The 25385-nt window shown below is 35.5% G+C and overlaps 1 protein-coding gene across 5 annotated transcripts in view; it reads left to right on the top strand.

Annotated features, from left to right (window-relative positions):
- Positions 1-25385, top strand: part of RPRD1A (regulation of nuclear pre-mRNA domain containing 1A) — a 72838-nt gene that overhangs the window by 24488 nt on the left and 22965 nt on the right. For 4 of the 5 annotated variants that reach the window (XR_009521750.1, XR_009521749.1, XM_060028907.1 and 1 more), the window contains exons 2-6: positions 7029-7158; positions 9960-10066; positions 10146-10243; positions 13142-13268; positions 13378-13553. Coding sequence is in view for 3 of the 5 variants with exons in the window: in XM_060028907.1 (XP_059884890.1) it covers positions 7029-7158; positions 9960-10066; positions 10146-10243; positions 13142-13268; positions 13378-13553 (638 nt within the window). In the remaining 2 variants the exon portion in view is untranslated. Of the gene's footprint in view, positions 1-7028; positions 7159-9959; positions 10067-10145; positions 10244-13141; positions 13269-13377; positions 13554-14879; positions 15662-25385 lie in introns of those variants that run through there. The other variant, XM_060028908.1, reaches the window with a different exon arrangement.

Below are 25385 nucleotides of genomic sequence, written 5' to 3'. Positions count from 1 at the left end.
GTTCTTTAGCAACCTTTTTTTTTTAAGTATTTTTAATGAACTTATGGATTTTTAGCTATTTGTGTTTCAGACCATTGTAGTCATTCTTTTTGATACTCTTTTGCCAGTGGCAGCATCTTGGGGCATTGCTTGTGTCCTTTGGATACAACCTTGGTAGTTTTTAAAATAATTTTCTTACTTTCTATCACGACGAGATGTTACAGGCTCATCTTATGTAGTTCCTGCTTTTATTAACAAAATGTTATTTAAGGACCATAGTATGTGTTGATTGATTTCAGTGCATTTCTTTTAGTGCGTTTAATTACTTTAATACTTCTTTCATTGGTAAATGGGGATAATAACTTATTCTGTAGGGTTGTTTTGAAGACTAAATGAGATACGTAATAAGCTTTTAGAACAGTGCCTAGGTCATAAGAAACTAGTCAGTATTATTTTAAAGATATTCTTAATAGGCCAAAAAAGTTTTAGTTTCAGTTCCACTCTATAAGCATAATGTGAATATACAATGTGATGTGTATTCTTTAGAACTCTTCCAGTTCACAGTGTCTTTTATAGTGGTGTAATGGTCCAGGATGAAGTTTGTGCTTTTCAAGATTTTAAGAATTCATTTGTTGTGTATACCAAAATGAAGGTTTTTAAAATTTGAGGAAGCAGAATTGCCTTGGGCCTTTTAGAATGGGAAAGATGTCCATTTGTCTGGGCCTAGGTGGAGTTTTTTTTTAAACCAGACATTGAGACAGGAGAGATCATGTGTAAATGCCCTTGCAGGACAAAGTCAGTTGGTGGAGCACCAAGTCAGTACTACCCAGAAGCCCTTTTCAGCATGGAGGCTCAAGTTAATCATTTAATATATAGCTCATGTTTCCATGTTATGACTTCTTTGTTGGTAACTCTTGATCCCCCTCAAATTCTTTCTTGATCTTCCCCCAGAGTAAAGCTATCTACTATGTGTGTGTTTGTTTGGATGTGTGTAATTCAATACTGTTAGATATCTTTCTATATTTGTATATAAATCTATCTCATTTTTTAACAGCTATAGAGTATTGGATTGTATGAATGTACCATGATTTAATTAGTTCTATCTTTTGTGTTTTATCATTAATATGCTTAGTGATTTCTTTGTGCATTTATGAGAAGATACCCATAGGATAAATTCCTGGAAGTGAAATTTGCAGGGTCAAGGGATTTGTGCATTACATTTTTCATAGATATTGCCAAATTATTTTTCTAAGAAGTCACACTAATTTATATTTTAATTACAATGTCTGAAGGTATCTAAAGGTGATAATCTTACCCATATTCTTGCCAACTTTAGTTAGTGTCAGACGTTCATCTTGATCAGTCTAACAGGTAGAAAATGATAGTTGGTTTTAATTGCTTAACATTTGTACTTTTTGACCTTCCCCTTCACACTACTTGCATATTTTTCAATGGGGTTATGATTTGTGAGAACTCTAGAATGGAGGAGGGGAAAAGAAGATATTTGAACTCAATACACTGAAAATAAGAAAGAGTGCTAGATCTGTAAGAAAGTAAAGTTTGTCTTCCATAATCAGAATTTGAAGTTGAGGTTTCTGAAAGTAGTGTAATTTTACATGTGTTCCCCTTTCAGCTGCTGGGTGAGGTTAAGACCAGAAGCTAAGCTAGTAGAACAAATAATTAAAGACATAAGTTTAGGCCAAAATTGATTGATTTAGTAAATGTTGAGCAAATTATGAATCAGCTGCTAGCCTTGATTCCATAGATTGGTAGATGAGACTGACAATTGTTGCTTTAGATGGAATTTAGTTGGGAAGCACCAGATTAAATTAAAACAATTATAGTTGGAGTAAATGCTCCATAGGAAAAGTATGAGGTGGTATGAGAGCATATCAGGGCTGCCTAACCTGTGTGTAGTGGGTGGTCAGGGAAAAATTAGAGGAAACCATTTAACTGAGGTCTAAAGCATGGGTAGGAGTTGGGGAAATTGGAGGAGGAGTAGTGTTGGGCATGAAGAGAGAGTAGTGTAGAGGTGGAGACAGACCTTTTTGGGCCTTTGGTTCATGTTAAGGATTTAAAATGTTATCTGGAGAACAGTAGAAAATCTTTGAAGGATTTTAAGCAAGGGATGGGCTACCAAAAGTGTGAGGCATCCTGGCAGTGATACAGGAGTATGCCAGCTCTATCCATTTTTCACCCACCTCAGCCATTAAGAAGCAGCCATCTGTGTCTGACTGAACTGTTTGTCCTGTCTGGGATAGATAGGATCCATTCAAGAACCATCTGTTGACTATGCGTTTTCTGTGGCAAAGAATATTACTAAGTTAAAGCAGTTTCTGCCTTACAGCCACCTATCCATCCATATGAACATGTTTTCTAGTCTGTGATTCAGCTTATCAGGGAAATAAATAAATAGGGCTGTCCAACAGTTGTTAATAAATCCTTAATAGATTTTTGTTTCAAGATAATGGCTTTTCTTCTGATGTCCTTCTATAAGAACTGCAGTAATGCTCATTGGTGCGTGTGTGTACATGCATGTGTGTATATACATATATATATTTGTTTATTAAATTTTTTTGCTGCTTCTCTATATAGAATGCTTCCCTTGGAAAGAAGGTTCCTGTATTTACAGATAAAACAACGTTTTTTTAGCTATTTGTTGTGTTTATGAGCATTATCATCTACTGTGGTTATAAATTTCAATCTACATAAAAACACAGTGATTAAATTAGATTATGATATTCTGTATCATATCAAAACAAGTAGGCATATGGTCTGAACAGTGTAAGAAAATAAGTAATGATCCTATCACTTTCTGATTATGAAGAAATAAAACTAGATTATGAACTCAGTATGAATTAGTGAGACTAGATGGCATTTCTGTAATCCTTTGAATAAGTTTGTTTCCTATTGTTTACTAGTCTGGATTCTTCTTTCTGAAGCTTTGTAATTGATCCTTATTTGAATTGTTTGTGAATTATTGTGAATCCATTTCTTACTTGTGTGATGAACTAAACTTGTATCGCCCTTTTTGGGGAGTATGCTCAACTTTTTAGGTAATACTATGTTCTCTTATATTAGCCAGCCAGACTTTATTATTATTATTATTTGTTTTGATGTACCTATTCATATACAAGGTCCCTGGAAAAGGGCTATACTTAGTACCTACAGGAGCTTAAGATTTAGTTCAGTGAGGTGAAATATAAGAAAATGGTTTCTCACAATACGTTGACTAGTCCTTACTTGGCTTATATTGGTACAAACATAGCAGTATACACACAGACTAACGGGGATATAATATTGAATTTATGGTTGCTTTCTCTGGTGGTGTCATATATTAGTGAAGACAAAGAATTAAAAAAAGAGAACTAACATACTTAGTCATGTCACCTATCATGTGCCAGTTTGTATGGTGCTTGCAAACTCCTGATTGAACAGGAAAGGTTATTTTTGGTCTGTGCCCAGCATGGTCCCTGGCACATAGCAAACATTAAATAAACGCTAGTTAAATTGAATGGAAGATTGAGAAAATATGTGTCTTTATAAGGAAACTGTGAACTGTAAAAACGTAGAAGTTGATTACATCAGACCCATTATTTAGCCTTATATTCTGTTGCCAATAGAGTTATTTCTTTAAGAAATTATGAAATGTCTTGTTTGCCCTTTCTGTTAACTTTGCATGTCTTTGTAACAATTTATGGCTCTGTTATATATAACTTATAAAAATTTATTTGAAAATCATTTTTGTGATTTTCTTCTGGAATTGCTTGTTGTGATTTGTTGCATTAGTTTATTATTTGTTCTACATAAAGTTTTAAATGGAAGTAAACTTTTCTCTGAAAATTTGGAGAAGGGTATAATTTATGGCAATTTCTAGTTTTTCTCATATTTTAGCCTGGGTTCCACAAGGAAAGAAATGAAAATTATGTTTTGGTATTTGGATTCCATACTAAAGCCATGCTCCTGGTACAGAGTTCATTCTTTGGAATATACTGGGAAATGTGTGTTGAAATCTTGAAAATTTTTACTTTAGTGTACATTGCAGAAATGATTCTGAATTATTTTCAAGAGATTAGTAGCTCACAAATTTTAAAAAACAGTGTAAAATGTATACTTTTAAATGTTTGTGGTAAAATAAACATAACAAAAAATTGACCGCTTTAATCATTTTTAGGTGTGAAGTTTAATGGTATTAAGTACATTTATCCTGTTATGCAACTATCATTAGCATCCATCTCCAGAACTCTTTTCCTATTATAAAACTGGAACTCTATACCCATTAAACAGTAACTCTCCATATCTCCCTCACCTAGCCCCTGGCAATCACCATTCTACTTTTTCTTTGAATTTGACTATTCTAGGCACCTGGTATAAATGGAATCACACAGTATATGTCTTTCTATGACTGGCTTGTTTCATTTAACTTGATGTCCTCTTGGTTCATTCATATTGTAGCATGTGTCAGAATGTCCTTTTTAAGGCTGAGTAGTATTCTATTTGTATGTATATACCACCTTTTGCTTATCCATTCATCTTTCGACAGACACTGGATTGCTTCCACTTTTTGGCTGTTGTGAATAATACTGCTAACATAAAATATTTTGATTGAGTTGCTACTAAATCTTCTCTAAAGGTAGTATCCTCTTTCATTTATGACAGTAGGCATAGTCCAGTTGTAAAGAGGGAATGCTTTGGAGTTGGACTTTTAAGATTCAAATCATGGCTGATCCCTTCCTGTCTGTTTCACTGTGGGCAGATAACCTTTTTGATGTCTATTTTTATTCAACTGCCAAATGCAGATAATAATGGTACCTTACATTATATGGATAAATTAGGTTTTATATATATATTTATCTATATATATATAAAGTGCTTAGAACAGATTTGAGTATTTAAACTCATTTTGATGCTAAGAAGGCAAATACTTGGATTAAATAATACTTCTAATACTTGGATTAAATAAGGCCTTTTCTTTGTGTGAGGTGTTTTGTGGGCAGAGGCAGAGGTAGGTACAAAAAAAAAAAAAGGGTTGAATACTGGGAAAGTTACCATTATTATTTTCATGGGAAAGGGTCCTGGTATCTTAACCAGTTATACTCTATGGCTTGACTAACCAGACAAGCCGGAAGAATCAGAAATTGGTCTCTGTATTGCCATCTCTCCCTTATCTTTATTCTATGCCAGCAACTTTCAAAAGCATGAAAATTGGTGGGCTGCAACTTTAGACAGGCAAACCAGGTTATGCAGTGGGTGGCACAGGTTTGTAAGGTCCGATCAGTTGTGACTCAGTATTTTACAGTTTCTTATGAGAAGGTTGGGATGCTAGTTTCCCCTAAAAGAAAAATGTGAACTCAAAAGTGGGTTAAATTTTAAATTGAATACTCAAATCTTGAGGACCAAGTGCATCTGGCCCAAATATTTGTCTTAAATCCAATAAACTGGCCCACATGAATAGTGCACTGGATTATCAGCCCTGATCATAAGTCCCCTACACCATCGTAATGTGGATGCCACAAAGTATGTTGTTTCTGAATATAATTGTACAACTTTGAATGATTCAATTTTAATTCTAGTAAAATTGAATTATGAAAATAGTCAATATAAAAGATTGTGTTCAACTAATAGGTTTTCCTTTTATATATGAATCTTAAGTCATATTTAATACTACTATGCCACTTAACATTGTAACCAGTAAAAAATGGATTCTGGTCAGCAATTAGTGAAATCTTATCTGCTCTTTTGGGAGGATGACTATACCCACAGAATATAGTGAGTAGGGGCATATTTTTGTCAAGATGAATCAGTTATTTAAGGCCATGTAATCCAAAGGGGGGAAAAAATCTAAACTTTGTCCATTTGGTTTCCCTAACATTTACTCTATTAGCTTGGCAAATATTTCTTTCATAAACAAAAAATATGTAATTGATTGAAGTGATATCTCTTTCAACCTATTTTACATTTTGTATTCTTTTATTTGACAATAATATTGAGTTTTAAATCAACATGGGTATTAAAATAGTCATAAATTCAGTTAAGATTTAGGGTACCATTTTAATAACATGACCAGTCATCATCTTAAGTGGCTGTATTTCATGTAGTGTTTAATAGTTTTAATAAAATTTAGTACAGGATAGTCAGAGGTGAGGATTTCTGTGTATAAAACTATTAGTTTGGAAATAATTATGACTAGCAATCAAGGATCGCTCAGCCAAGATGGATTCCAGTGAGAAGGATTCTGGGAGGTTGGCAGGATGTATGGACTGGCATCTCCTCTCTCTTTTGACCTTTCCCAAATTCTTCTGGTTTGTGGTAACTTGTTAGTTCCACGTTCTGAACCAGGACCTTCTGTTGTAAGATAACTCATGCAAGTGGTTACTATCTTGCCTGAACAGGGCGGGCGGTTTTGGTCAGTGTTTCCCTTAACAGTCTCTTCGTCTCACACTGGCTCTGCCAGACACAGGCGAGGAGGGGCCAGGGCCTTCCTCAAGCTGCGGCCTTGGCTTCCTCCCCGCCCGCCTGCCCACCTGACAGCTGGTCCATCCCTGGCCCTATGGTGCTCGTGTCCACGACACGAGGTGGTAGTATTTTTATTTTTAAGGTTTGATTTTTTTTTAATATAGAATTAGGCTTTTTATCTTGTGTCATGTAACAGTCTATTTCCTTACCACCAATATCTTTTTAATTTTGGATTAAATAAATAATTTGGAATAAATAAATAATTTTGTTTTGGGAAAAAAAAGACTAATCAAGGATAAGTGGTTTGGGCGACTTAGAACTGTAAGGAAACAGATATTTCATTGACTATCTCTGCCTCTTTAGTTCTCTTTTTTCCTCACGTGAGTGACCTTCAGAAACCAGAGTAGTTATCTTTTAAAGAATAATGACTTGCTAAGTTTGGTAGTAGAATGAGAAGTTAGGGTTGAACATAATACAAAAAGGTTAGTAAGTTTGTCGTAGTTCTCAAACTGCTTAATTCAGGTATTGAGAAAGTTTGTCTAAATTAAGTGAGGATATTTTAATTAGGTTAAATTTTTTTTTTTTTTTTTCAGCCAAACCAAACAGGAAGCTTACTTTTCTCTACCTAGCTAATGATGTCATTCAGAACAGCAAAAGGAAGGGGCCAGAGTTTACAAAAGATTTTGCACCAGTTATAGTGGAGGCTTTTAAGCATGTTTCAAGGTATGATAATTGTTTTGGGTACTAGGTAACCTGTTGTAAATGCCTAATGTGTCCTTTTGCTAAAACTTGCCTTAAGACATTAAAATAAAACAAAGTATATATTTCTTTGAAGTTTTCACTTGAAAAGACTTACCTGTAATGGCATTTGTAAATGTGTTAAATACTTGCTGTGAAGGAAACATTTTTTGAGCTGTTACTAAGGTGGGCATTTGGAGTACCTGAATTTCACCTTTTCCTTAAGTAACCAAAAGCAACTGCCATTTTGGAATGAAATTCATTGAGAATGAATGAATGTGTTGAATTGAAAATTTGTGTGCTTATAAAACTATCAATCTTCCAACTAATATTTCTGGAAAAACTTAGTACCCCTTTCATGTTGCTTATAATGATTTTAAGGTTTTCTAGTGTGTGGGTGTATGTCATAACATTTTTTAATGCTTTGGAAATATAGAATATTTAAAATAATCATAAGCCTGTTGAAAATTTTGCTACAGAAAAATTCTGAAGGTAGAAATCTGTACTTTTAAAATGCTTATTTCCAAACATTATATGCAAATATTTGGTAGATTACTGGGTAAACATTATTGGGGTAGGCGATTAAATCAATCTAAAGTATAGAATTCAGTGGTGAATGATGATCTGTGTTGAATGATTTAAGGATGAAAATATACTTACCACATGCCCTGCAGGTTCAGTCACAGTAGAAGCATTTTTTAAACAAATTATAGAGTGTGGAAAGAAAAATTACAGAGTGTGAAACACTACAGTATGTTGCTTTCTTAAATTAATATTATTTATCCTTCAATTTAGATACTCTTACCATCTTTTCAGGTGCTGGTATTTCTTAGAGTTTAGTCCTGGGCCTTCTTCTGGTGTCATATTCTTTACTAGCCCTCTGGGTGATTTCATACATTACATGTATTTATTTATTATCCATACCATAAAAACTGGCAATCTTATGCTTCAGTCCAGATGTTTTTCCTTTTAGTCCTGTATATCCAATTGCCTTTTGATTTCTAGTTGTATGCCTCCAAACATCTCAGACTCACTGTGTCTGTTATTGAACTCACTATGTCCTTCCTCCCTGTCAAACTTGCTTCCTCTCTGGGTTCACTCTGTTGATGAATGGCAACTCCATCTATCCAGATGCCCATGTGAGAAACTAGGTGTTATCTTGAACTCTCTGTGATATAGTGATTTATAATATATCAACTGTCCTTTCTCCTTCACGCCCCTTATCCCTTATAGTACATATAGTTCCCTCGGTTCTTTAGATTTCTTTCCATTCCAATTACCATAATGTCATTTCTGTATAATTACAGTAGCCTCCAGTATTGTTTAATCCACTTAGGAAACTGTAGCCAGAGTTGCAGAGCTGATACAACACTCTCTTGCCTTTGAGTGGTTCTCGTTTGTCCTAGACATCAAGTCTCAGGTCCTGAGTAAGACTTCAGGTGTTCCTTCATGGCCCAGGCTACCTGTTCAGTCTCCTGTCTCACATTCCCCCTGGCCATCCCCCCACCACCACACTCTCTCACACACACTCTATACACTATACAGTTTAAGCTAACTGAATCTCTTTTAGTTCTTTCTGCCTTAGGCCTTTTAATATATGTTGCTTCTCCCTAGAATTCAATAAAATATTTATTGACCACCTACTATGTGCTAGTCAGTGAGGATACAGTAGTGAAAGACAAAGTTCTGTTCTAATAGAGCTTACATTTTAGTGGATGACAAAGTAATAGACAAGTGAATATATATTAAAATGTCAAAAGATAAGTACTGTGAAGAAACTTAAAGCAGGGAAGGAGCTAGAGAGTGTGATGGTGCTCAGTTGTTTTATGAGATAAAGATTGACTGTTTTGGGGAGGTAGCATTTGAACAGAGACTAAAGGGAGGGATGAAACGAGCCATTTGACTCTAGGAAGAAAGGGTCCTAGGTAGAGAAAAAACTTGGCAGAAACAGTGAGATAGCCATGTGCTGGGCATGTTTGAAGATCAGCAAGGAGATTTATATTTAGGAAATGTGGACTGATAGGTAGCCAGGAAGCAGAATATGTCCACTTTGTGGCCCAGGATAAGAATTTCGCTTTTATTCTTGGTATGATTGGTGGTTCTTAGAGAACTGAGAGCAGTATCATATGATTTACTTTAGTAGGGAATAGAATGAAGGAGATAATTGTGGCTCATTCTATAGTGGTAGTGATGAAGGCGGTGAGAAGTGGTTGGAAGTAGTCTGCTTCCCACTTCCCTGTATATCCAGTCTTTAGAACTCAGATTAAATACATCATTTCCTCAAATACCCCTCCTCACATATCCTTCCTGATCTCTCTTGAAGTGGACTGTGTCTCTCTGTTAAGCCTGTTTTTAACACCCTGTTCTCTTTTGTGGCACTTATAAAAATACAGCTGCCATAAAGCTCCATTTGTATCTCCAGTGTCAGAGATAGTACCTTGATCAATAAATATTTGTTAAATAAGTTTAAAAATCACCCATTAGAAATCTTCCTTAGCTTTATGTTCATCCCCCATTAGGTTAGGGGTATCGTCTTGATAACCCCTAGTCACCAGTACTAACACTTTCATCATTTTTTGTTTAATAATATGTCTCTAAGCTCTTTAAGGGAAGCAGGGAATATGTCTATCTTAGTCACTTCACCCCTAAACTGCTGGTCACATAGTGGAACTCAGTAAACATTTGGGCAGCTTTTTTCAGGGAATGAGTGTCATTGTATTTAAAATCACCATTTTCTTTGCAATAGCACTATGCATTTTACTGTTAATATTTTTATCTTTCTTTAGTGAAACTGATGAAAGTTGTAAGAAGCACCTTGGAAGAGTGTTATCTATTTGGGAAGAAAGGTCTGTTTATGAAAATGATGTATTAGAACAACTTAAGCAAGCTCTGTGTAAGTATATAATCTTTTATCATTATCTCTTCATTAAAATGTATTCTCTGATTAAAACTTAAATGTTCTTTCAATTCAGATGGCGATAAGAAGCCTAGGAAGCGAACATATGAACAGATAAAGGTGGATGAGAATGAAAACTGTTCCTCTCTAGGATCTCCAAGTGAACCACCACAGGTAGTGGCTTTTCTCTGTTAAGGGAGTTAATTGCTAGTACTTCATGTAGCCATCAAGCTTTACTAATTTCAGTGTTTTACTTCTGTAAATTGACTTTTATTATAATTCTGGGTACAGGAAAGAAGCTATGTGAATAAGTCTTATTTTCTGATTAATACATTGCTTATGTTTAATGTAGTGTGCTGTATATTGTATATTAGGCGCTTACATTTTGCGTAGAAAGAGTATTTGATTGCTAAGTATAATTAGGTCTGATGAGATATCTACCATTTAAACAGTTTCCTTTTAAATAAATAAAACATTATATGATAAGACTATTTTGTTGTTTGATTTAAGTATGCTAAAAATTCCATGCCTAGAGATAAGCACCACTCTTTTAAGTATTTTTGCTTTTAAACATGTAAGAATGCATGTTAGAGTTAACGAGTATGTATTCATACAGTTCTATGTAACTATATAAAACCATGTAGTTCCATGGTAATAAAATAAGATGAATCAGAATCATTATCTTAATACTCCATGTCCTCCCAGGTTGATACAATATAGCATTTTCTAACCATCAGATGATTCCAAAAAGACATTTTTACCTTAATTATGTGGGCATTGAGTCTTAAAGCTTCCTGCTTCTATGTTTCAAACATATAGGAGGGATAGATAAAATTTTAAAGGAGAAAATGAAGACATAGCCATAGTCTTAAAACAAGGTAAATATTGCCATGGGCTACAAATGGTACAGAAACATAACTCAAAATGTGAGCCAGAGTATGGTTCCTGCTGAGCTTGTGTCTGGAAGCAGACATGGTTTGCATAAATTAGTATCCTGTAGAGTAACAAGAACTTAAGGAGTTGGAGACCTGGACCAGAACTCACTGCGTGAAACCTGAAGGTGGATGGAGCTCTTTCCGCCATGAAAAGAGCTTGAAATAAAGATACAACCAATTACTGCCTGGAATTGTGGATTTATATCAGTGTTAGTACTTAGGAGGCAGAAAGAATTTGACTGAGGGTCTCAGCTAGTACCTGAGTCAAGCCCCTGTTGGGGCTTAATGACAGGAATGCTGAAGCCCATATGGTCACCATGGATAAGAGCTTGAATAGAAATGTAATAGGAACATAACGTTTGGAACAACCAAACGCTAAGGCTTATATTTCTCTCTGTTTGGTAATAATTCAAGACAAGCACCGTAATGACTCCATGAACAGTATTTTACCCCAGTTCTAAATATAGGGTCTTACCCTCTCGTATTCTACCTCATGAAAGAGTAACCTAAGTTGTACTTCCTGGAGTTTCTGAGTAACCACCTGACTCTTCTCTAGTACTTGTGTAAAATGCTGTCGCGTTTTGTTTTATAATGACCATTTTCAGATTAGTTGTACTGCTTAATTCTCAGTGGTTCAGCTTTATAGTTACCATTTTATATATGTCATTCTTTATAAGAATGGCTAAAATTTCTCTTTATAGAATGTAGTTGAACTCATTTCATTCTCCTCTATCAGGAAGTCCTAGGCTAGTGTTGTTTCAGACAACTTTGCTTTCTTATCTGGATCCTTGACTGAGCGTTGGGAGAATTAGCTCATGTAGGAGTGTGAAGGTGCGATGAGAGTAGGTTGTAATTAAAGCATGCGTACATCGTCAAAACCGTAAAGCCAGGTTTCTTCTTAGAACTCCAGAAAATTTTAGAGCTTTCTAAGACTGATTAAAAAATAAAAATATATAAGTTGTTTGGGATACCATGAGAAACAAGCTTCCCGGTAATTGTCATTGCTCTTAAGCTCACTTTCATTGTAGAGGGGAAATATAACAAAATTATTTTTTTAAATTTTGGGATTTTAAACATGTAGTGGTGAATTAAAAGCACACTTGGGATAGTATATTTCTTATTAGGTTCCACTCATTCTTATCATGTTTGATCATTTGCTATGTACTAGACCCCAGTGATAGCATTTTTTTATAAGGGAATAACTTAAAGAAAAATCAGTTACTGGCTGTCGGTGTCATCTAAATATATACACAGAATTTGAATATCCTATGTTTCCTATATCCTATCATGTATGTGTGTAATTTCCTAGTGTTCTAGAATCTAGGCTTAGAGATGAAAAAAAGAAGGAAAAAAGAAAAAGGGAGGTGGGATGGGAATGGAGACTAGCAAAAAGAAAATTTACTCCATTTTCTTTGGAATAACTTTAGATATATTATGAATTGTGAAATCATCAGCAGAGACTTGCCCTTCCCTCCTAATTATAGCTGGTATGAAAACAGTGCAACTAAAATATTCTGATGATAAAATACTGGTTAAGCATTATATAAATATTAGTCACCAGATGTATGGAACTTTGTAATATTTTAATGATCTTAGTAATAAACCATAGGATAGTTAAGGTGCCATATTTGAACATACATATTCCAAAATTACATTTCTCTTATGCTTTAACTACTTTATTGAGAAATGGAATTTGGGGGGCTCTTGTATGTTGTGGTAGATGATGATTTGTATCCCCCATCCCCCAATATCAAATTTAATACAAAAAATTCTTATGTATAATGATAATACAGTGACTATAGCATATATAAAACTTGTATTCTCCAGGTTGAAATTATAGCCTACCTTTTACCACTGTATATATTTGGCTTATAAATGAATCACATTTTAATAGTCAGATAATTATTTTTACACTATCTGTCTCCACCACTAGAAATATCTATATGTTCCCAATTTATATATTTCCAATACCTAATATAGTGTAGCTTTTTTCTTAATATGTGAAAGAAATGGACTCTGAAAGCAGTTTAAACTAATAAATAGCCCATAAGGATTAAGGAATATGAAATAAATTTCAAGTCTTTTATATTTGTTTAAGCTTCACTAATTTTGGTTCTAAAGTTGTATAACTTTTTAGACTCTAGATCTCGTTAGAGCATTACAAGATCTAGAAAATGCAGCTTCTGGTGATGCAGCAGTTCATCAAAGGATAGCTTCTTTGCCTGTTGAAGTTCAAGAAGTATCCCTACTAGATAAAATAACAGGTAAGAAAAGAAAATGTGATCTGGAACTTTTTTGGGAGTTGGAGTAAGGAAACCACATATGGCATTGTTTTTGTTGTGTAATAATTTTGTTATTCTGTGCCTTTCTTAGATAAAGAATCTGGAGAAAGACTTTCTAAAATGGTAGAGGACGCTTGTATGTTGCTGGCAGATTACAATGGAAGATTGGCAGCTGAAATAGATGATAGGAAGCAACTCACTCGAATGTTAGCAGATTTTCTTCGTTGTCAAAAGGAAGCCCTTGCAGAGAAAGAGCATAAATTGGAAGTGCGTAACCTTTTCCTTATTTAGTGCTTATTTATTTAATTTATTTTTGGTAGGAATTTTAAAATAGCTTAATATTCCTGAACATTTTGCATTTTTTGGACATAGATCTTTTTAAACAATGGCCCAGGTAAGCTACTCCTTGCATTAATTGGTTTCTTTTTATTTGAACCAAATCAATCTGCCTAAGTAAATTTAGAAATTTGGAATTCGCAAAATTGGTTGCATTTTAAAATTATTCACGTGAAATTCCAGTAATAGTATTTCATCTTCTGAGCTTAAACCTTTATCTTCAAGAACAAAAATAATGGGAAAATAACAGTTGGTATAAAGTCTGGTGTCAACTACAGTAAATTATGGTTGGACTTAATTTCTGTCTGACTACATGCAGTCTTTTGGGTATACAGTTATGAAATAAAGACTTTTTGCTATGAGTATCCCCAGTCTCCCTGTTCCTGAACATCATTTTTGTTTGGGAAGGTAGTCTTCAAGTTACTCCTTTATTCCTATCCCTGATTCTGATGCTTAACATATTCCTACCCGACTCTTGGCTCAGACACACCCTTAGGTAGAAAGTTATTATTGTTTCTTTAAATTGAATGATGATTGATACTGTTGATGAGAAGTCTGGACACCCCTGGAAGGTGCAGGGGTTAAAAGAAGAAACACTCAAATTTCCTTTGAGCAGAGTAGCCATTGTCAGGGGTGGATGAACCAGATTGGTTTTATTTAAAAGAATCTTTCATTTGATTAGTTCTTGTTTAAATTGTTTGCTGCTGTAGCAATTTCTTTTTCAAATAATATGTAGGAGAATTTCTCATATGTCCGGATCCCTTTTTAAGACAGTTCTCTTTAAATTTGTAGGTATGTTATGATGCTGCCTCTGTTAAGTTGCTTTTATTTATTAGAGTTTAGTTCTTGTTTCAGCAGTCTCTAATTGTGCCAAAGATGATTGCCATCTCTACCTGTGAAAGCAGTTAATTAGTATCAGCAGCAGAGCTCTCCCACCCCAAATTGTAGCACTGTTTAGCATTGCACCTTTTCAGTCTGCCCCTCCTCCGCTCACATATACACACTCATAGTTGTTGGCATTGTACTCTACCTTCAGAGAGGCTGCCCAATTTTACATAGAAAGGAAAAGATAGAATTTTTCAAAAAAGTACATTTCATAGTTAACTTGCCAGTTTTTGATCTTGTGATGGAACTTCAATCCTAAACATACTGTTACTTGTTTTATTGTTAGCAGAATTAAGGGTAAGTAATGTCATACAATTTTTGTCTTTAGTCTTTGGTATGGTTTCTTTAACTTCTATTGAGCTTCTGTTGCAGGTATTGGACATGGGCGTATCTTCTAACGATGTCATCATCATTAGCATATTCTTCCTGCTAAAAATAAATATCAAAATCCAAAGCCTGAATTGTCTCATGTTTTTGAAAATTGAAGACTGAAGCTTTGTTATTCTACTGCATACTGCTTTCTCACTTAAACTGGTTATATATCACTCGTTACAAAAATAGCATTTATGTTTGAAACGTGTAGAAGAAAGACCAGATACCATCCCACTTTAACTCCCTCTTTTCCCAGTGCCTTCCAGCCAGAGTTCATGATTGATAATTATAGGTGGTGAGGCTGATGATAATAATGGCAGTAAAATTTACCATGTGTCAGGTACCAGCTGGATTTCATGATTGATAATTATAGGTGGTGAGGCTGATGATAATAATGGCAGTAAAATTTACCATGTGTCAGGTACTTTTCTAAGCACTTCACATGTATCAACTCATTTAATCCTATGTAGCAGGAAATGTTATTATCCAGATTTTACAGATAAAGGAAACTGAGGTACTGGGAGATTAAATAACTTGCTAAAGGTCACAAAGAGGTAGTGAGTTGTTTAGAACCTAGGGAGTCTGCCTGCAAAATGAGAATTTTGCTTTCAGTTTTTGCTTAAATGTACGATTACAGCAACAGCTAAAGCCCTCTCTCCAACTCTGTTTCCTCCCTCCTCGGAGGTAATCACTTTCTTAAAATAAAGTGTTCTAGGAACTTTTTTGTTGTTTTTTAGCATGACTGGATTTTCATATTATAAATAAACCACCTAAATTATGTCAAACGTTTCTTACAAGTAAAAAAAATTTAGATTTCTAATAAACTAGGAAGTTATTCCATATAACTCTTTGTAAATTATCATTTATAACTATGTGATTCTTGTGTCAGAAGATGTGAAAATGAGTTGAGTTATTTAGATACTTTTTTGTACCAAGTAGGTGGTATCCCTTTGAAGTTGAGGCTGAGAGGTCAGGATTTATACTTACCATATCAGCTGTGATAGCATCACATAGTTTTCACTTATCAGGCATCTTTGAACATCAACTGTGATTGACTAGGTATTGACATGTCATTAATTGCTCTTTAAAAAAAAAGACATAAATTTAAAGTATCAGCTCAGGAATTGGCTATTTCATATTTCTTAAGGAAGCCACTGTTAAAGCATTTGTAATGAATGAAAACATGAAGTGTTTTCAAAATTTTTGAAAATTATGAATCATTTTTTAAACTTGTAACTACCTTCAGCTGGTTATTAAAGCAGTTAACTTAAAATAGACTAATAAACCTAATTAATAAACCTAATTTATGTTTAAAAATCTATTTCATAGATTGCTATGGGAATCATTCACCATGATAACATCTTTGTTGCTCAATTTTTAATACTTTTTTCATGATTCAATTGGTATAAGAAAACATGCTTTTATAAAATCCCAATTTAGACTTCCATAGAAAATTGGAAATCAAAGTTTGATGGCTCTTAAAAGGGGAAATCAAATCATAGTTCCAAGTTCTAGAAGTCAGGATGGGAAAGCTGTCAGAAAGGATAGTGTTTATCTTTTGTAGTCTTACATCAGTATATTCAGAGTTACCTCATTTAAAAAAAATGAGGGGGGCTTCCCTGGTGGCGCAGTGGTTGAGAGTCCACCTGCCGATGCAGGGGACACGGGTTCGTACCCCGGTCCGGGAGGATCCCATATGCCGCAGAGCGGCTAGGCCCATGAGCCATGGCCGCTGAGCCTGCGCATCCGGAGCCTGTGCTCTGCAATGGGAGAGGCCACAGCAGTGAGAGGCCCGCGCACCGCAAAAAAAACCCAAACAAAAAAAATGAGGGCATAATCATTTTATGAATGTTGTTTATGTCAGTCCCTTCTCATGGTGTCAGATTGCATCCATTGAGTTGCTTTAAGTTTTGTGCATTATAGGTAGTACCAGAGAGAACATCCTGGTGATGCAGGTTTGTACAGCTGTGCTAGTATATCTGTTGGATTGATTCTCAGAAGTAGAATAAAATAGGTGGGTCAAAAAGAATGTCTGTTTAAATGTTGATAATGTACTCAAGCCCTACAAAAGGTTTTGCCTTTTTAAACTCCTTGAAGTATAAGTGCATCTTTTCCTGCACAACCTCACCCAGCACTGAATGTCAGTGATCTTTAAAATTTTTGCATATCTGATAGGTTAAAAAAAAATTTTTTTTATTCACTCAGATTGGTCATTTAAAAATATTTATTAGCCTTTTTATTTCTGCTGCAAATTTCCTATATCCTTTGGCTACTTTTCTGTTTGGTTCTAAGTTTATGGTTCTAAGACAAATTAATATTTGTCTTTGCCTTTATAGATTCTAGGTTTTTTGGATATAGTTAAGATCGCCTTCTCAATTCATAAATACAAGTTTTCTATAGTTTTTTTCCTCATAATTTTATCCATTAGGTTTTTTTGTTCATGGTATATATGATGTAGGGATATAACTAATTGTCTGAAAGTGATAGTAAATGTCCCGTCATTTATTGATTAAAGATTAGTCAATTAATGACAGTCTATATTTTACTATATTGTAAAATGCCATTTCTGTCATTTATTTCTATATATACATGTGTATACATGAATGTGGTCAGTTTTCTGTTCTACTGGCTCATTTGATTTACCCACATTTAGCTGCTTGGTAGATTTTTGTTTTTATTTTCGGTATTTTTCATGTCTGTAATTTTAGCTAATCATTATTGTGCATATGAATTATATTTTCTTCCCACTTATTATCATATATATTTGCCTTCATAATTAATATTTTAAATGACATTTTGCTAAGTAGACTTTTTTTTTTTTTTTTGCGGTACACGGGCCTCTCACTGTTGTGGCCTCTCCCGTTGCGGAGCACAGGCTCCGGACGCGCAGGCTCAGCGGCCATGGCTCACGGGCCCAGCCACTCCGCGGTATGTGGGATCTTCCCGGACCGGAGCACGAACCCGCATCCCCTGCATCGGCAGGCAGACTCTCAACCACTGCGCCACCAGGGAAGCCCAGTAGACATTTCTTAATTGGTCTTTTTAAGAGGGCTTGCTTTTATAAAATTTTGTTTTCCAAAATGTTCAATTTCCATTTTTTTAAGATGCTTAAAGATCAATTTTGTTTTGCCTGAGACATTTAGTGATTAGAAATGCTTAATGTCATCTCCCAATATAGGATATAAGAATGTTTGAAATATATAGCACTGAAAATGCAAATTTAAAAGTCTGTTGCTGAAGGTGTTGTTTTCATGTAGCTTTTTTGATGGTTATTGATTTATCAAATTACAAATACCATTCAAGGGGATAGTAGGAAGAATATGGAGAACTGCTTATGGAATCTTTCATCTGTGGTTCAGTTATTTCTTTATATTTTACTTTGTTTTTCCATTGAAATCATATTGATTTCATTTAAATTTAAAATTAATTTGATAAGATGGAGCTATATGGATTTTTTAAAGGAGCAAATGTTACTATTTTCTTAATGATTTCTTAGATAATTTTTCGAGATCGAAATATCATTAAGTCTAAAAACTTTTTATGGTTAATTTATCCATTAGTCAAGAATCATGTAATCTTTTAATTATTAATTATGCAAATAAGCTATTTTCATCATAGAAAAAAGCTATATACGCAAAAGGCTTAGCGCCATGTATTGGGTCCATGTATTATTTTGCATATTGTCCTTTTCATGTAATATTTTATGTTCATCTTATCATGTCAGTGCTTTCCTTTTTAATGTATGGATATATCATAGCTATCTGTTCTTTATGACCAATTGCTTTCATTGGTTTGATATTATAAACAGTATTGCAGTGAACATCTTTTTTTTTTTTTTTTTTTTTGGCCATACCACGCGGCTTGTGGGATCTTAGTTCCCCGACCGGGGATTGAACCCAGGCCCTCAGCAGTGAAAGCACCGAGTCCTAACCACTGGACCGCCAGGGAATTCCCAGTGAACGTCTCTTTTATTAACCCTTTACTCACTTATTTTTTTTAAATAAATAAATTCATTTATTTATGGCTGTATTGGGTCTTCATTGCTGAGCGCAGGCTTTCTCTAGTTGTGGTGAGTGGAGGCTTCTCGTCGTGGCTTCTGTTGTTGCGGAGCATGGGCTTTAGGCTTGCAGGCTTCACTAGTTGTGGCACGTGGGCTCATTAGTTGTGGCTTGTGGGCTCTAGAGCTCAGGCTCAATAGTTGTGGCGCACAGGCTTAGTTGCTCCATGGCATGTGGGATCTTCCCGGGCCAGGGATCGAACCTGTGTCCCTTGCATTGGCGGGCAGATTCTTAACCACTGTGTCACCAGGGAAGCCCCCTTTACTCACTTATATCATCTCTTGTGATAAACCCCTAAAGGTGAAATTGCTGATTCATGTTAAAGACTTTCAGTAAGATTATACTAGATCATTGTCTTCAGTGATTCCCGGATAATCATTATCTATATAGGTCTTCTCTTCTGAGCCATTCCTTTTCTCTAGAGAAAATGTTTTAAGTTTGCTGGGTAGCTAACATAGGGCATCTGTATTCAGAACCTCTTATCTGTGTGATTTGGATCTCCAAATGCAGATCTTTGGCTTAGTTTCTTATCCCTCATTTTTTGGCTCTATGGGATGAGTTTGAACAGATTGATGTAAAGATATCTATTTGATCTTCATTGTCAACCTTAAGACTCACCGTTATATTTCAAGGAGGTTGATGCCCCAAAGTCCTGAGACTTTCAAAATTACTCAGGGTGAATTACATTATTTTTGGTCATTATCCCTGTTTCAGTTTTTTCCGTCTTTCAAAAATTTCAGAACATTTGTGTACTGTGGTTCCCTCTTCTCTGTCTCTGTGGGTTTCTGCCCTTATAAATTGTTTTATTATTTTAGTGACTTTTTGGGAGGAGTGGAGATAAACATGAGTTCACTTTGTTATATAAATGGAAGACCTTTTGTGTCTAATTAAATAGAACTAATAATATGTTTCATAACTCCTGCCAAATTACTCTTGTCTGTTGCCTGGTTAACAACTGATATTCCTATTCCCTCTCTTAACTGTCTACATCACTGCAGCCAGATTGATCTTTTAAGAAAACAGGTCTCATCATTCCCCTATGTAAAACTCTCCAGTGCTTCCCATTTCACTTCTGGATATTAAACTCCATATAAGGCCTATGAGATCACTAGTCTTGAGTCTCCATTTAACCTCATCTTGTAACCATCTCAAAGGCATCCATTTTGCTCTTTAAGCAGATGAAGCAAGTTCTCACACCAGAGCTTTTGCTTTGCTGATTGCTAACAAGGTGGCTGGAGTGCTCTCTCCTAATCTTTACTTAGCTGGTTCCTTTTTTCATTCAGGTTTAAGTTCCTCTGTCACCTCTTTAGAGCCCTTCTGTATCCATTTCATTTGATTCCACCTACTCTTCTCCTGTATTACATTACTGATTCATGCCAATACATTGCTCCCTACTACTGTATTACATTGTCATTTTTGTTTTTTTAATTTTTTTTTCATGGAACTTACACTGCTTGAAATTTAAAACTTTGTATACTTAGTTATCATCTGTACCTGCCTGGAATGTGAGCACCATGAGAAGAAGAACTTTGTTTTGTTTTTCATGTTTATTGCTATATCCTAAGTGCTCGGAGCAGTCCTTTTCCCCTGGTAGGCAGTCAGGTGTTTTTGTTGAGTGAGTAAATGATAGTTGGCCATCGAATGATGAATGAATGAATGAATGCTAGTACAAATGTAGTTTGCAAGGAGTATGTAATGTTTATATTTTAAATTGGTGATTTCTTTTGTAAATTACAAAAGAATGATGCTTTGATAAAATGATTAAAGATACTTGATGTTTTTGAAGAAAGTCGTATCCAGCACAAAATAGGTTAACTAATTTTTTTTTTTTTTTTTTTTTTTTGTGGTACACGGGCCTCTCACTGTTGGGGCCTCTCCCGTTGCTGAGCACAGGCTCCGGACGCGCAGGCTCTGTGGCCATGGCTCATGGACCCAGTCGCTCCGCGGCATGTGGGATCCTCCCGGACCAGGGCACGAACCCGTGTCCCCTGCATCGGCAGGCGGACTCTCAACCACTGCGCCACCAGGGAAGCCCGGTTAACTAATTTTAAGTCATGTTAGTATAGCCCAGTACTTTAAAAAAAAGTGGTTGTGTGTTCAAGGACTGTGAATTCTAGAACTGCAGCTGAGCATTTTGAACTAAAGAATGAATGACCATTTTGAAATTTTAAAATTATTTTACCAGTTTGCCCTTTTTTTTCCTTTAGTAGAGTAACACATTAACAACATGTTGGAAAACATGAATGACAAATGAACAGTAGTACTCATGAGTCCATAAGTGCAGAATTTGTAAGCATCACAGTGCTACCTGGTGGAAGAACTGGAGCTACAAATGAAATCAGACCTTAATCCTGTGTTTGTTCATTAGGCTCTAATTGCTCTCTGCTTGTTAACTCCTTCGTGGAATAGAACTCATAATAGTAATATCCTTCAAGAGGGGCATTGCTCTCTCAGCTTGCTGTAGCAGCTGAGAATTACTAGGAATGAGATGAGATTGATAAGTAGGTTGGAACCAAATTGTGAAGGGAGTGAATGGCTGGCCGAGCAGATGGTTATAGTAGTCCAGAGGACAGAGAGGACTGGTAGTAGTAGTGTTTGGAGACCTGGTTATAGTTGCTAAGTGGATTAGAATGGCGAGAGATTTACAATAGGGAGACCAAGATATGACTTGATTGGAAATTTTTATATTGTGGGTAATGAAGGCCTGAACCATAGTTGATGATAGCAGTGAGAAAATAAAGGAATGGGCAGGTATGGGGAACAATTAAATCACCATAATTTGTTAATTGGGTCTGAGAAGTAGGAGGAATCAGTGATAAATGAGATATTGAAAATGATGGGGCACATAATTCTGGCACTGACTAAGAGGATATTGAACTAGGGAGCTAGTTTGGGGGGGGGGAAGGATGATTTTGGTTTTAAGTAGATCAATAAATTTTAGTTCTTTAAAAGAAATTATAGAAGTAGTATGTGCTCCTCATGGTTTAGAAACCATTGGTAAGCACAGAGGCCCCCTAAAGTCTCATTACCCCTTAAATAACCCTTGACAAGATTTGGAAGATGGAATCGATTATTACATTAGCATCTAATGACATTTTTACACATTGTCCTTTTTACACATTTACTGTAAACGTTTTCCCATGATTACAGATATTCTCATTTTAATAGCTAGATCATATTCTGCTTTAAAGAAGTATTTCTTTAGCCAGCTACCTGTTTAGCATTTGTATTTTCCAGTTTCTTGCCATTGAAAAACATTGTTTTGAATCACCTTTTAGCTAAAAATCTTTGCTTATCTGTGATAATTTTCTCAAATTCCTAGTAGGGGAAAACAAGAAAAAGTAATAAGCGATGTGATTTTCATGCTCAAGTCAGGTAGTTTAAGAAAATGAAATGAACGTCCTCTGCAATGGCAAGGGAAGGTGGAAGTGGGGACTCTTACTACATTGTGGATATAAATTCGTATATCACCCATTCTATGTGAAGGACAGTTGGCAATAAGTACCAGAGCCCTTATTTTACATGATTTTTTCCTGCTTTTGGCCTTCTGCCAGATCATTTTAGATTGCACAGTACTCTAAAAGTAGTTAGTGGGACAAATTCTGGGAGCACTTAAAGTGATGGTATAGTTTTTTTTTTCTTTTACATGAAAAAAAATTGTAGTTAAGATAGACATACAATTGATCATATTAACCATTTTTAAAAGTGTACAGTTCAGTTGTGTTAAGTATATTCATGTTCTTGTGTAACCAGTCTCCAGAACTCTTTTCATGTTGCAAAACTGAAACTATACCCATTAATCAACTCCCCATTCCCTACTGCCCCGGCTACCTGTCTCTATGAATTTGTCTATGCTAGGTATCTAATAAATGTGGAATCATACAGTATTTGTCCTTTTGTGACTGGCTTATTTCACTTAGCATTATGTTCTCTAGGTTCGTCCATGTCATACCATCTGCCAGAATTTTCTTTTTTAAGGCTGAATAATATTTCATAATATGTATAATACCACATTTTGTTTTCCCAATTATCCATCAGTGGACACTTGAGTAGCTTCCACCTTTTGGCTATTGTGAATAATGCTGCTGTGAACATGGGTTCATAGCAGATATCTCTTTGAGTCCTTGCTTCACATCTTTTGGGTGTATACCCAAAGGGATTGTTGGATCATATGGTAATTCTGTTTTTCATTTTTCTGGGAAAATGTTATTACCATACTATACCATCTGTAATGACAACTATTTTAGATTCCCACCAACAATGCACAGGGTTCCAATTTCTCCACATCCTTGCCAACACTTGTTTCTGTTTTTGTTGGTCAGTAGCCATCCTAATGGATGTGAGGTGGTATCTCACTGTGGTTTTGCTTTGCATTTTCCTAATAGTGATATTGAGCATCTTTTCATATACTTGTTGGCCATTTGTTTACCGCCTTTGGAGAAATCCTTTGTCCATTTTTTAAATGAGTGTTTTGTTTTTTCATTGAAAAGTGATGGTTATAGTCTTAGATTGATATTTGTTACTCGAAATAGTTTGGAGATCATCTAACCTACCCAGTGCTGGAAATTATTTTAGCACACTTCTTGAAAGATAGATTAATCTTTCTTCCCAAAAGATAGATTAATCTATCTGCTTGAATGTTTCTGATGTGAAGGGAGCATACGGTTCTGAGAGTAGTCTTCTCCATTTTCTGGGCAGTTGCTAGAAATTTATTATATACTTTTATTTATGAAATTTCACAAAAGTATTTGTTCACCTATGTGTGTGTGTGTGTGTGTGTGTGTGTGTGTGTGTGTGTGTGTGTGTGTGTGTGTGTGTGTACATTCACATTTATTCGTTGGGGAAAACGTGGAATATACCAGAAATCCAGAATGGTAGATAAAAACCACAACCTACTATTGATATTGAAATTGCATAATTTGAAATAGTAGCCCTCTTTTAGTTTCTCCCTCTCTTCTCTTTCTTCCTTACCGACCAGTTTTATTTATAGAATCCTAGATCCTTTTAGTGGTCTGTACAGAATCATATTTTTCTTATTTTTAGATTTTATTACATTATTCATATATTATTTGTCATTAAAAAATTTACTTGAGGGCTTCCCTGGTGGCGCAGTGGTTGAGAATCCGCCTGCCGATGCAGGGGACACTGGTTTGTGCCCCGGTCTGGGAAGATCCCACATGCCACGGAGCGGCTGGGCCCGTGAGCCGTGGCCGCTGAGCCTGCACGTCTGGAGCCTGTGCTCTGCAACGGGAGAGGCCACAACAGAGAGGCCTGCGTACCACACACACACACAAAAATTTACTTGTAAAGTTATTCCAGTCAACTATGTCAAAATAAAGGACAGAGATGTGGAAGTCATGAAGAATAACAAAATAGTGCAAGTCCTGGTGTGTCTGAGAGTGCCTTTCCTTTCTGCTCACCTGTGAATGTCTGCTTGGCTGAATATAGAATTCTTGGGTCACTTTTTTCTTTTGGCCTAATTACTGTATTTTTTCCTTTCTCATACACATTTAACAGTTTGACTATCATATGTCTAGGATATTGGCCTTTCATTAATTTGGCTTGACATTGATATGCCCTTTTATCGGAAAAATGCATGTTGCCTTTTATTTTTGTTAATTTTTTATAGTTTCTCTTTAAATTCCTATTACATATATATTGAATCTTTTGAATCTTTATTCCACATTGCTTATCTTTTTTCATCATTTTTTCTCCTTTCTGTTATTTTCCTTCAGTTTTTCCCATGAGTTTTTGTTGATGTTGCTGTTTTTGTTGTAGTTGTCCTTCCTCGCAGCATGCTTGTCTAATGGTGGGAGTGGAGAGTTTTGTCAGTTTTTTATCAGTCTCTATTGAAAAAAAGAGATTTATTACAGCTTTTACTTGGCCAGTTCACAGATTCTGCGACTCTGAGGCAAGTGCATAGGAAATCAGAGTCAGAGGAGGTGTTAGGGCCAGAGTTTTGTGAGTTTTCCCAGTCAGCCCAGACCTCACTGGAGCTTTGCCTCTCTTTTGCCAGCCCACCAGCCACACCATACAGTACTCCTTTAGTCATTGTGGTGCTTGGACCCTCTCCGTGCTGCTGGGAGTCCCCACGGGCGCAGGTTGCTTTGTTAAAGTGACACATACGAGAGTCTGCAGTATAAATATCTGTAACGACTGTAAAATAGTCCTGCATCCAGAGCTTGGTGAAGTCTACAGGAGTGTTGGGACCTATTCAATGTAAATGTAAAATACTGCTTAATTTGCTACTGTCTACTTTTTATAAACCTTAATATATGTTTCTTTGTAGGATAGCTTCTTATATTTTTTATTACTAGCAATGAGTGCTTAAAGCATTTTCTCTCCTTTTATTTTTGTAGCAAAATTCATTTTTTATTTGAATTTATTTATTTATTTTAAAATTTATTTATTTTTGGCTGCGTTGGGTCTTCGTTGCCGCGCACAGGAT

Source organism: Delphinus delphis, chromosome 13, assembly GCF_949987515.2.
Source record: "Delphinus delphis chromosome 13, mDelDel1.2, whole genome shotgun sequence".
In the NCBI taxonomy this organism is placed as follows: domain Eukaryota; kingdom Metazoa; phylum Chordata; class Mammalia; order Artiodactyla; family Delphinidae; genus Delphinus; species Delphinus delphis.
Note: the sequence above shows the minus strand (reverse complement) of the source record. Positions and strands in the feature narration are given on the sequence as shown.